Below are 13800 nucleotides of genomic sequence, written 5' to 3' on the forward strand. Positions count from 1 at the left end.
ATATTCAAAGGAATACATATTGCATTTTCCTGATTTTTTCCAACAAAATTCAAAGACATTTAAGGTTTTTCAAGTAACATGGGAACTCTGAATGGAAAAAAAATTCTAATCATTACTTTCTTATCCGTATCATATATATTTCATTTAAGAATATAAAACATAAAAATATTTTTTTCTGAATATGTGTATATTAACACAATTTTCAATTAAATGTATTATTATTACACCTGAAATAAGATTGAATTATGAAAATTTTCACTTTGAATACATTTTAAATAGTGAATAATTAGCATAAAAAAGTATCTGAACAAGTGTTATTTAATTTAACATCAAAAACTTGAACTTTGGTAAAAATGTAGAGGCAAACCATTTTGTCCACAAAAAAAGTATATTTTTCAGGGTGAGTAGCAAAATTATTCAACAAAAAATAAGCACCTTTTAAGCACTTTTCAAAAATATTTTTAAGCACTTTAAAGATTTTGACAATTTACAGTTTTATTTTGTTTTAACCATAATCTAAAAAAAAACAACCTTTTGGCATTGTTTTCGACAATTGTCAAAAATCATGAAATTTTGAATCATGGTAAAACTAATGTTGTTTTCATACGCTGGACTGACAATACGCCGAAATAGATTAGGGTTGAATTAATTGTGAAAATCTTGAATATGAGCTGGGTATTTTTGCATAATTCGAAGAGAAAATCAACGTAGTAAAGAAAAAATCTCAAATTGAAAAAGGGAAAATTAAGCACATTTTACAAAACCCAATGAAAAAAGCACCTTTAAGGGCTTTTAAAAAACGAAAATCGAAAACAAGCACCTTTAAGCATTTTTTAAAAGCGCTACGCACCCTGTTTTTAATTTAAAAACAAATTACCCAAGAAGACAGAGCTTAAAAAAAAAAACATTGAATTCTAACTTATTACAAGAAATATGTAAGACAGTATATCTACCATAAAATTCTGGATCACTTGAGTTTTCCATGCTCTGAACCATCAAATCAGTAAGTCTGTCCACCTCAGCTACCTCCTTACCTCCTGGTCTATTGGGTGCACCTTTACCACGACCCGAAGCTGGATAATACGAGGAATATAAAGAAGTACTACCGCTACCCATACTGTAATTGGAACGATTGCTCATTTGACTGGGAGGTCGTGGAGTGATAGGCTCATAAATTGAACTAGTATCATAGGAACTCTGAAAAAATATATTTAAAAAATTCATTATTCTCACTGCTGAATATAGTTATATTAGAATTAACATAAAGTGGGCTTTGGGCAGAATGTTCAAATTTATTACAAAAAGGATGTTTCTGAAATCAGTTATAAGTAATGTTAAAGCTTGTTAAAACAATTATACTTTTTAGATGTAACATGGGCTTTAAAACTTCTACATACGCATTTTGCTTAGTAAAGAACATTAGAGAAAAAAATTCAACACTTCCAATCAAATAATCTAAATTGTTTTTTATACTTACAAGGAGATTATATAGATTGAATAGATGAAAATACATCTCTTTTCTATATAGAGCTTACAGCGCACTAATTTAATTTTGGAAACTAAAAGAACTTAAGTGAATATGTGCATTTGACATGTTTCTTTACAAACTTTAAATAATGGAAATGAAGTTTCTAAGAATGAGGCCACTTATATTAGATTTGTTATCTCATAAAAATGCAGTTGACACAAGTATTTTTATTACATAAATAGTCACTAAAATAATACAGTTAATAAAGTGCCCACTTTTTCACGAATTTTTAAAATGATGTATAACAATTGACCTTAAAACTTTGGGTACCAAGGTGCTACTATGTTACATATTTAACAAGTTAAAATAAAATCATAGCTGCTAGGATGGTATAGTCCAATGGGGGACACATATATAAAATTTTCATCATTTCACAAAGGCATAAAACAAAATTTACAAAGACTGTGATTTGATGAATTTTATCCATATCCAAACAGTGAAATGTGCTGGTCACATTATCAGAATGCCAGGCTAGCGTGACGAAAAAAGTTTTATTAGCCAAACAAGCAGGCACACGAAAAAGAGGTTGTCCAAGATTCGGATAGACTGCCTGGAAAGAGACTTCATCATCTAACTGGAGTAGCCAGCAAGTAACCGAATGGAAAGCCAAGGCTAGGGATAGAGCAGCTTCGAATAAAGTTCTAAGGAAAGCCAACACACAGACACTATCATGCCATTGAGGGAGAAAGGAAGGAATAACATTCTACATAATCAGGGCACGTAGCCAAATCATTCAACAAAAAATAAGCACCTTTTAAGTACTTTTTAAGCACTCAAACACTGATTTTAAGCTCTATATACATTAACAAAATGCAAAATAATTTTCAAAGACTTCACATGATCATGATAAAATAACTAGTTCTTGACAAAAACTTAATCATTGAATTTTACTACAGATATTTATGGTTGTAAGAAACTTAAAACTATAGGTCTAAGAGAAAAGACATTTAAAAAATCTGAATTTATGAGCATTTTTTTGTAATTAGCAGGGTTAGTAACATAATTTTTCTATCAGCAATAACTTAAGATGCTTCTTCGAGAGACTTGCTAATGATACTTCATAAGAAATCTATTCAAAGAAAGTGAACATTATGAAACAAAGAGAAATCTAATTAGTATGAGTTTTTAAAAAATGCCGAGAAGTATACAATAATCTACTTTCTTCGAAGCAGCCACAATGTTTTCTATTTTAAGAAAAAAAATTATTACAAATTCATTTTTATGGATTTCATCTGGAAGGTTTAAAAAAATTACATCTGTCATAATGTGTATTTGCAGCTTAATATTTGATAGTATCATTTCAAAGTTTGAAACTATAAAAAATAAGATAATTTTTTTATGTTCATTGATATTTCATGACAACTTTATAATCATCTTAAGCACTTGGTGGAGCAAATACATTTTTGTTTTTAACCCTCTTACAAAGCCACTTTAAAAATTTAATTGAATTTGAAAATAAAAAATAAATATTATAACAGATTGAAAACAGCCCCTGATGAAACCTTATATGTATCATCTTTTAAAATGTAAAAGAATTGGAATTAACTGCCTAGATCATGTTTTTACTAGCAATTAAACCAATAAAGTTTTCTAAGATGATGTTTGTGCTCCCATTGTTAAATGTGTGATAAGTGGATTCAATATATCCCTACACATTGGTCAATTCCTACACAAAATGGTCAATCTCTACACATTGACCATTTATCTAAATTCACTGAAGCAATGCATACCTGCCAAATTTGGAGAAATAAAATAACAGAAAATTTACTATTAGAGTTAAGTTTTGATACATCATGCATAATCATGTTAATCAAAAAGAGAAATTACAAATTGATAATAATATAAGCACTTACATTCAGCGAAGTAAAAAATAATAGGTATATAAATCTTGATCTAAAAAAGATTTTTTTCAAACCATTATTTATAATTAAACTATTTTATTTTAATTTTATAACCGTCGTTGAACAGTCGACCTAATTTTTAGGTTTACAACTACTAATATTCAACTCTGTATCCTTGTAACTTTGAACCCAATCCAGAAGACAAAGGAACTCCTGGACCAAGTATTGGGAGAAATCGGCCTTCATGGAGGACTTTTTTCATGGAACTATCCCACATTTGAGTTACATGGAAAGGAAAACCACGAGAACTTCCAACGGTTAGCACGACGGCAAAGGGACTCTAACCCATGATCCGTCTACCACTGAGGATATTTCATGTCAGCACTGTGGTCAGTGCAGCCCGGATGCAGATTCGTATCAACACGCCATCGCGGGGATCGAACCCAGTTCACCTCATTGGAAGGTGAACGCTCTATCCCCTGAGCCATCAGAGCTATAATTAAACTATTAATACTCAATATACTGCAGTACTAACAAGAGCACCATCTGTTGAGGATCATAGTTTATCTCCACTTCAACAAATATATAAAAATTTGAGAATATATGGTTAAACAGGAGATAATCATAAGATACGGGAGTCTTCGTTAAAAAACAGGAGACTTGGCAATACACAAGTGGTCAATTTACACTTGTTTCATTGTAAAAAACATAATTATACATACAACTGAAGAATTAGGCCTGTAAGATGAATAGGCTTGTGTTCCGTAAGTAGAGCTCCCTGGGGATGAAGGAGCTGGAAGGTTATCTGGAGGTGGAGGAGGATACTGCTGTGAAGGAGGTGGAGAATAAGAAACTTGAGGTGGAGGTGGTGGAGGAGGTGGTAAATCATCATCTGGTAGGTAATTGCTATAAATTGGATCACCTGAAACAAATATAATCAATTAGGCTCACATTAGGAATGCTAGTTGTACATTTTATTTTAACCTTTGAACAAGAAGATATTATGAAATTCAGTTCAATAAATTGATATATTTTAGGAGATTTGATATTAATTCCTTAACTATCGGTTAATTTTCAAGAAAACGGTCATAAAAATGCCTATTTTGCCAAATACATGTATTAGATTAGTGCTGACATCTAGTTTAAAATAAACTAACTATCTACAATTACCTTAAAAATATTCTGGTACTGCCATTTGGCATGTAAAATGAGAAATAAAATGTTTTCTGGGCAAAAGAAATGAATTAGTTTTATTCTTATCGCGCATTACTACTGAACACTCCAGCCCGAAGATTTCACGAGAGAGAGGACGAAACCTCACCCCATCATTTTCACGGGAGGGAGAAGGAAGGGGTTAACAAAAATGACATTTTTTTTTTTCTTTACAAATAAAGGCATGTCTAGATACTGGTAATGTGTTAAGCTACCTTTTTAGCAGTCAAATTTGACACTATGACATTCACAAAATATGACATGAAGAAAATATTAAATGCTATTTATACATACCATTTACACATACAAATTTTTTCAAACCTAGCTGAACATAGTCAAGTAAAATTTCATTTAAAAGCATTCATTAGAATCATTTAAAAACAATGCTGTAAAAATTTAATTGCTGTAATAAAAATTGAATATTTAAATGCAATGCTATAAATAAAAATATTCATTCATGTATAATAAGCTAAAAAATATTTTTCAGATTATTATACATATTATAAATGTTATTAAAAATATCGAGATTTAAAAAAACATGTGGTTATCAGTTACAAAAAGTGTGAAATAATTGATCGAAAAAAAAGTGGGATCATTGAGAGAGAAGTCACTACTAAATGCACTAATTGAATTTTGCATGTCATACTAATAATGTATAAAAAATACAGATATTTAAAAAAAAGATAATGAGAAAAATTGTAGCAATAATAGCCGATAAAAAAAATGGAACAGCCCCATGAATTTACGATGATAAAGACAAATCAAAAAGTCACTACTAAAATTTGCGATTAAAATTTTGCATGTTGTAATAATATTGGAATTTAAAAAAGCATGAGAAAATCAATTCCATTAACCGCAAAAGAAAAAAAGATTAGCACAAATTTAAGATAGTATTGAGCTCATTGAAATGGAAGATATGAAATTTCTACATCGTAATATCATATTAAAAATTAACTTGATCTAATAGAAGTAAAATAAAAAAAGGGACAAATATACCACATTGATTAAACCATTTTTCTGCTACAAATTGGAATTACAACAAAATTTTTATAATTAATACCTAACTTTAAAAAAAGAAAAACAGTTTTAAAAAAACAAAACTAGAACTAAAAAAAAAACAGTTTTTTCGAGCCATTTAGGAATTACTTTTTAGATTATCAGTGTGTTTCTGTTTGCCTCAGTATTTCATTAATTCTAGCTGAAGTTGTTATGATTTTTTTTTTTTCTCTTTTGTTTTCTCAAAGGCTATCCAAAGTTGTATTTTTCTCTAACACATTTGTGTAAAAAAAAAAAATTTTAAATAATTATCGGGCAAGAATGGAATTTTAAGAAGAACAAAAGAGGGAGCCGATATGAACGGTCTAAATCTTTTGGTAATGAAATTTAAATTTTAAATTATCAGAACTCCGAGAAAATTTTGTCAAAAGTTCAACGGTCTTGAGATAAAAGGAGTTCTGCAAATTAAAAGAAGATGTCTGGTTGATACAAGTTATCTTTTAAATGGCTTGTTACTCACATATAATGATTACCAAGGTAGCAAAAGGATACATGCACTAGATATGCAAAGGATATACAAAAAGATATAGCACTGCATATTATATATCTTCCCCAGAATGTTTTTCATATAACTTTTCTTTTCATTTTTAAAAGCAAATAAACAAATAGAAAATTTTAAAAATTTTAAAATACCTTTCCAACTTGCTTTGAATAAAAATTTAAAAAATTAATTCAGAGAATGCAAGTAAATTATTCTTTTCTATTACTTGATTATACAAAGTTCTATACATAGGGTTTTATTCTATTTTTTTTACAATCATTGTATAACTTAATTTAAATTTCAATAATAATATTCAACTTAAAACTTGCACAACATAAAGATTTTATGTATCATTTTTAAATATTTTATGTTTGCAAAGTTTGCTGAGATTGGGCTAAATTTTCACAATAATAATCTATAAAGGGACTGCATTGAGGTTGCAGACAAATTTTGATTCATGAAGATAATGCTGCAGATTCACCCTGAAAATTCTGCTACGCCTATCGGTCACACGAGCATAGACTACATATTTTCCAATATATAATTGCTAAACTAATAAATTAAAAATCATCTATGATTCAAAAATTATTTCTTACTCATATTTGATGTATTTACACTAGAAGCTGCCTGAGGAGGTGGATGCATAGATGTGTGATACATCCCATTTGTCTTGGGTGTTATAGATCCATACATTTCTGATTTTGGTTTGGGTGGAACGACGGGAGCTACTTTTTTACTTCCAGGAGAATACTGCTGAGGAGCATAGTTTGAGATTTGCAGGTGACCCATGTCTCTAACTAACATGTCTTGATTAGATGTCATGATTTCTTTTAACCTACAAACAAAGGGTAAATTTTAGATACTAATCAGCATAGTTTCCAACACACATACGAAAAAATCCAGTAGACCTTACGAAATAATATAAATTTCATGATAATTGTTGCAAAATATACCAAATATTTCACACATAGGGAATTTTATTAGTCATCAGAATTGAAAATCTTGAAATATTATGTATACTCATAATTTTGAACAGTAATAGGCATTTCATTCGTCAAAGATGATTTACTGAATTTTATATGAATGAGGCTCGCTTCCACGTGTATTAGTGACACTTATTTAACTATACAAGCAAGCAATAATCTGCACAAAAATTCTATTTCAATATTTTCAATAGGGATTTTTTAAGGAAACTTACTCAATTTCAGGGAATTTTCTAAAATGTACAAAAACCAGGAGTATTTTTCTTAAACCAACAGACTAGGAGAAATTGGCAAAATCCAATAGTCTACTGGAAAATAGAATGGCAGCTAAGAATCAATGTAACTTAATTTGTTTTTTTTTTTACGAGTACTTTCTGTTCTGATGTAAAAGGCGTATTGCAAACAAGTAAGGGTGGATACAAATTGTATTATACATTTGACCTTTTATTTGAAATTTTCTATGAAATTGAATTTTGGATGAATTCAACAATAAACTAGAAAAATTGAATTTTTATATACTTTGTATTTATTTATTTTTTTAATCCACAAGTTTTATAAAGCTACCCCAAATTTGTACAAGCCTGTGTTTTCAAAACTCTGGGCAAATCTGATTCTGATATGTATTTTATTGAACAAATTCTGTAAATCAAATTTGGCATTTAATAATATACTATTATTATACATAATAATGGTTCCCATACATAATACCTTCAACAAATACTACGATGTAAGCTAATTAGTTTAATGGAAATGAAATAAAGAGAAATATAAATAAAGAGACAATGTAGTAATTGGATTTTATATATATTATTGTCATACATTCACCTTCAAAAGCAAAACAATAAATGCAAACAATATTATTTATAAAACAAATTTAGAAATAGAAATACAAGTCAATTACTTCATTTTTCTAGAAAGCTAATTACTTGTAAAAATAAGCATCAATAATAATTTAAAATGATAGTTACAACACAAACAAGTGTAATCTCATATAATTTAATAAGGTAAATTAATTTTTATCATGTGTTACAAAAAATTCATATTCTTTAACACATTGACTTACTAATATTTTCCCCCCTTAGTCAATTTTCAGCTTTCTAACATGCCATCCATTGACAGAAAGAAACCGTAAGAAAAAGCTACCTTTTTCATAGGGCTACCTTCTTTTTTATCCTTAAAACTGCCAGTCTCACTGTGGCAGTGTAAAAACAAGCTTAAAAGCTGCCAATGGCGGATAAGCCAAATGATAAAGTTACAAGGCGATAGGTAAAGTTAGGTATAAGCCAATAGGTAAAGTTAGGTATAAGCAGATAGTTACAGAGTTTTGTTAAATACTCTTGATAATATAAAAACAAGTATTATATGCAAAAATTAAATGTAATTGAGCTGTTATTCAATACCATCATACAAATTAATAAATACAAAATATACTGTATAATTGTTTTAAAATTCCAACACAATTTTAAATGCAACTAATATAATATTTCTAAACTATCAGCTTGTATAGAAACAAAATAAAGAAAATATCATCTTAGATGGCATTAACCACCTAACTTAAATGGGTACTTTTCCAGCAGCTAGGTATGGATAAATTCAACAATTTTTTATTTAATAATTTTTATTTAAATAATAAATAGTTCCATTTAATTGCACCTAGCTAACAGAAAAGTACCATTAAATGTTACATTGAAAATAATGGAATGATTTCTGGACCATAATTTATGCCAAAATAATAAAATAATCCTCAAGTTTTGGCAACTGTGGCCCAGGAGAAATTATATATAATTTTAAAAAAAATCACAGAAAGGAACCAACCTAAATGATATAATAAGCAGCCATCTAGGATAAATTTGTGCTTTTTTATATACATTTTTGGAAGTAGTTTAGTATCTACTATGCGAGTACTGATACCAGTACACAATATCCACAAAATAATAATATTTTGCGTTTTTACACATAAAATAAATGTTTGACAAGCATCAATAATAATTTTTAAAAGTACTATTTTGTTTAATTTTAGTAAGTAAATACGAATTTATTAAAGATTACTCTTTCTTTAAATTCAAACATTATATAAGTAAATAAGAATCATATTTTATCAAATTACAACACATTTTAAAATGCCATGAAAATAAAATGCTAAAATTATTGGCTTTTAGGATAGAAAAGACAGATAGAAAACTATATTTATGATTAAATTAATCATACTTTAATAATATTTATCGTGCTTGGTTGAAAATATTAATAAACAATGTTCTTATAGATAAAGCAACTGACATTCTATAGTGTAAACTTAGTACTTAACATTTAGCTAGATGGCAAATTTCTTCTAAATTAGCATCATTAATAATACTTTAAAATAATTTTGGGAAAGAGTGATTTTGAAAAATATATTGGATTGAATGTTTTGAGAGTGTGATAAATATATATTTTTTTATAAATCATACATTACAGAAAAATAATCAATTAAAAAGCTCTAATTGATACGTAACCAGCAACATAATTAAAGAACAATTCCATATTAGAATAAAAAAAGAAAATTTCAAATATTTATAGTTTGATAACTTAGTATTATTGTTTGCAACACAATTGCAATATTGTCACAACACGAATTTAAAGTGCCACGAAGAAATTTAAACTATCGGCTTATAGAATAAAAAAGTTCGATAGAAACTATTTTCCCAACACGAAATAAATCTCTCTTATAGTTAAATGCTTCCTGTTTGATTGAAAACAATAATAATGTGATTGTTCATGTAAAGGAAATGTTTGAAAAAGCGGAAGAAACTATTCTTAAAATTTTCATGCAATCTCAGTTGTTTACACAAATTTTAGTCTTATTAAATTCAGCCTGAACAAGTATTCAATTTTGTTTTAGAAACCAACAAACTAATTAAAAGCGAGTAAAGAATTTTTACTTATAAAATATGAGCTGTCTGCTACAATTGATTTAAAACTTCATACATACTTTTTGAAAATCAGTTGATATTCCGGATATAAAAAAAACGATCAAGACTAGTATTTCACACGATGATGTAACTTGGTTAATAATAATATTAGTAAGATGCGCGATAAAAATCAAACACTTCTACAGATCCTTGCTGTCAAATTGAAATCGGCATGAGTCATTCACAAAAATTTATCAGAATGTGAGGAATGACATACGATTAATTTTATATAAACAAAATCGATAGTTTTGTTTTTATATTGTAGCGAACGGAGAGAGGCATATTTTAAACAAAGTAATAAAATCTAGTTTCATACCAAACTGGGTGGCTTAGTTTTTTTATTTCCTTATTTACTTTTTTTTTTTGAAAATGAAACGGCAAGCGGCGCTGTTATCGGTCCGAGTTATTGAAATACTGAGCCCCAATTTGATTAAAATATCTTATTTCTTTAATATAATCATTTAATTTCCGTTTGTATTCAAAATTCTTTGTTGTGTACTTTCTATTCTAAATATATATTTTGAAATGTCTAATTGAAATAATTTTTTTGTAAAGGGTGCTTCTGAAAAAAAAGAAAAAAATACAGCTTGAAATTTATTTAGATGTAAAATGGTTATGTTGATGATGAAAATGTTCACTTACCGTCCTATACATATAATGTTTTATTAACCACTTGAGCATTAGTCCCAGCTCTTAATGAACTTTGAGCTTAGTACATCGATTTAAATTAAATGCCAGGGCTTTTCTGCTATATCAAAACAGTCTTTGCAACATTAAAACTGGTATTCTAATCCCTTTTTTTGTGCTACAGCGGACTGATCGTAAGACACGATTCACAGTATCACTTTTTGCGGTCAGTCTGTGAGTGGGTGACCACTTTGATCAAGCCACGAAGGAACCGATGGTATGTGATATCGGTTCTCGTTAAACTGTTCAACCATAAAGTGCTTGACTTTGCACACAAGCCATTGGTCAACCAAAGTATGGGAGCCATCCCTTCCGCAGAGGATCAAAATTGTGATGGTATGTCTTCGAATACTCAGATATGTTTCCCAGACCGTCGCTAATAGCCCATTGGACACCTCTATTGTGATGTAAACAAACAACTATCTAATCCTGTATTATTCTAATCCTGTATTATTCTAATTTTGTTCATACAACATACATGACTTTTAACAAGCAGAAAATTTTATAATGAAATAAGTTTCTTTGAAAATTTCACTATCAAATTATTCGCGATTGCAGCACTCAAATTCTGTAGTCATATAATTGCTGATATAACTTGCTGTTAAATGCAAAATAATTAATAACAGCACAGGTATAAACATGCTGTAAAAAGTTTAATAATTTATATTCAATGTACAGTATTATGAAATATATCATACTGAACATAAATAAGTTAACTTGAGTTAATTTAATTTTAAAAGTTAACTCTTTCTATCGATAGCAAAGTTCAAAGGGATTTAAATGTGTAAACACAAAGAACACCACTATCTTTTTTGTGTAAAATCACTTCCAAGTTTTTAAGTAACGCAGATGCAACGATGAAATACTTTTAGCGTAGTTGAATTTTTAATCTAAACAATGAAAATTGTTTAGATTTTAGTTTAAATTTAAGATTAAAATATTGCTTAAAAAATACTTGAATATGGATCCTAAGGAAAATCAGACAATGTTAACACTTGAGTTTTAATCACTTTATAGTTTTGTCTGTGTCTTTATTGCTAACTGAGCAAAACAGTTACTATAGCAACAGAGCAAAACAGTTACTATAGTAATAGTTACTGTATACATGTAGATGCTGTCAGAATTGGAGGGGGTGAGTTACACATATTTCTCATTTCAGCGGCATTATTAGCGTCCAGGTGGCAAAAGCAGCATATTTTAAATGTTGGTATTTATATTTAACTCTTTCTAAAGTGCCCAATATGGACACACTTATTCCAAAAATATTAAAAACCACTAGAAAAGTAAAATTATATCTCATATTCGAAACGTCCACTTTTTCAGAAAGCACTACTTTTTTAAACAACTAGGAGACTTCGGTTCCTGCTCGCTCCGCTCACCATCCCATGTGATTCCTCCTCATTCATCTTTTTTTTTCTTTATTTGAAGTCGATATTTTTTAACAAAAGAAAAACATTACTTTGTTAATAAAATATATAATTATTATAATGCACATTTCATTATTTCAAGAATACCTGGATTTGAAAACTAACGAACTGTACTTGAAAAAAAAATTACACTTAGGAAAAGTGAATGTGTGACTTGACACAATATAAAGAAGAAAAAAGAAGTTTACTCGTAATGATATATAATGAAAACCTTACATCATTATTTTTATATAGGAAACGATTTTTTTCTCTCTTTCTCCCTTAAATTCTTGAATTAAATTTTTTTTAAATTTAAATATCAATATTAAGATGAAAGCCGACCAGCCTGTGTAAGGGTTAGGGAACTGCCCTTGCATCAGGAAGGCTCTGGGTTCGAATCTCGGGTAAGGCATGGATGTTCTTTCCTTCTCTGTTCTGTACTATTTGTCCTTACTGTTGGAGCAACGTTGGCCCACCTAATATGGTGCCCCTGAAAGAGTGGCCAACAAATCTGCCATTCAGGTGCCTGTATGACCTAGGTCATTATCCAGGTCGGCCTTGAAGAAAAAAAATCTATTAAGTATAATCTCTCTTTCTGCATTCTTCTTCTCTCTCTCCTTTTTTTTTTTTTTTTTTTCATTATCTTAAGCACAAGCTCGAGATAATGGGGGGGGGGGAGAATTTTTTTTAAAGAAAAAAAAACATGAAAGGGGAAAAAAAGATTTGAAAATGCCATAGCTTTCAAATAAATTGGAAATTCAAGTAAATAAATAAATAATAATAAATAAATAATAATAAATAAATAATAATAAATAAATAATAATAAATAAATAATAATAAATAAGCAATAACAAATAAATAAATTTAAAAAAAACACGTGATAAGACCAAAAATAAAAATAACTCTCTAAGTACGTCAAACTTCAACTCTTCAGTTGTATTCTCACGGGCTGCAGAGCGACACACAGTGTATTTTTTACTACAAGTCTAACATTTCTCGAACTAATTATCAACTTAATCTTTTCATTCCATCTAACTCTCTGTACATTTCTACATCTACTAATTTTCTCTGTACATTACAAATCTTCTAAGTGCTTATAGTTTTTGCGCAAAACAAAATGTAACGTAAAATTGAACACTTACAACAGAGGTGATCGTGGCACTGCGCTGAGTTAAAAGCTAAATTGAGAGACAAAAAGCTGAAGTTGCTTAGAACGCACTACTTTTCGTCGCAGTTGCTAATATGCTACTGAACTGCTGGAAAGGGTTAAAGAAACGAATGTACCTGCTGTTTGATATATGAAAATGACTAATTGGAGATCGTTTTACTAATAGTCCTTATGCCAAGTCAAACATCTGACCAGTGGTCGGAAGTAGCGCACTATAAGTAGTGAAACTACTGTAGTCGCAACTTTTTTTGGTAGTTTGTAGTGTAGTGTAGGGTGCTACTTTTTTTTAAAAAAAAAAGTAGTGTAGGGAGTAGTGCGATACAAAAAAAAAGTAGCTTGTAGTGTTTCCTAGCAACTACTTTTAATGTTACTTTAGAAAAGAAAAACGGTTCCAACGCAACTAATTTTTCGAATTCGATGCGAACAAATTTTTTGCGGGTCTTTCAATGGATGCAATGAAAATGACCCTGTGGCTGCTGCTGAGCATTAA

The 13800-nt window shown here is 29.2% G+C and overlaps 1 protein-coding gene across 7 annotated transcripts in view; it reads right to left on the bottom strand.

Moving 5' to 3' along the window:
- Positions 1–13800, bottom strand: part of LOC107442239 (lipoma-preferred partner homolog) — a 47738-nt gene that overhangs the window by 15685 nt on the left and 18253 nt on the right. For 2 of the 7 annotated variants that reach the window (XM_087157905.1, XM_043051490.3), the window contains exons 2-4: positions 6715–6953; positions 4092–4291; positions 954–1197 (exon numbers count right to left, since the gene is read on the bottom strand). In XM_087157905.1, coding sequence (XP_087014031.1) covers positions 954–1197; positions 4092–4291; positions 6715–6940 — 670 coding nt within the window. In that variant the 5' untranslated portion in view covers positions 6941–6953. Of the gene's footprint in view, positions 1–953; positions 1198–4091; positions 4292–6714; positions 6954–7316; positions 7400–10019; positions 10294–10691; positions 10711–13800 lie in introns of those variants that run through there. The other 5 variants (XM_087157908.1, XM_087157906.1, XM_087157907.1 and 2 more) reach the window with 5 other exon arrangements.

Source organism: Parasteatoda tepidariorum, chromosome 2 (genome assembly GCF_982258835.1).
Source record: "Parasteatoda tepidariorum strain Cologne lab strain chromosome 2, Ptep-v5.0, whole genome shotgun sequence".
NCBI lineage: Eukaryota > Metazoa > Arthropoda > Arachnida > Araneae > Theridiidae > Parasteatoda > Parasteatoda tepidariorum.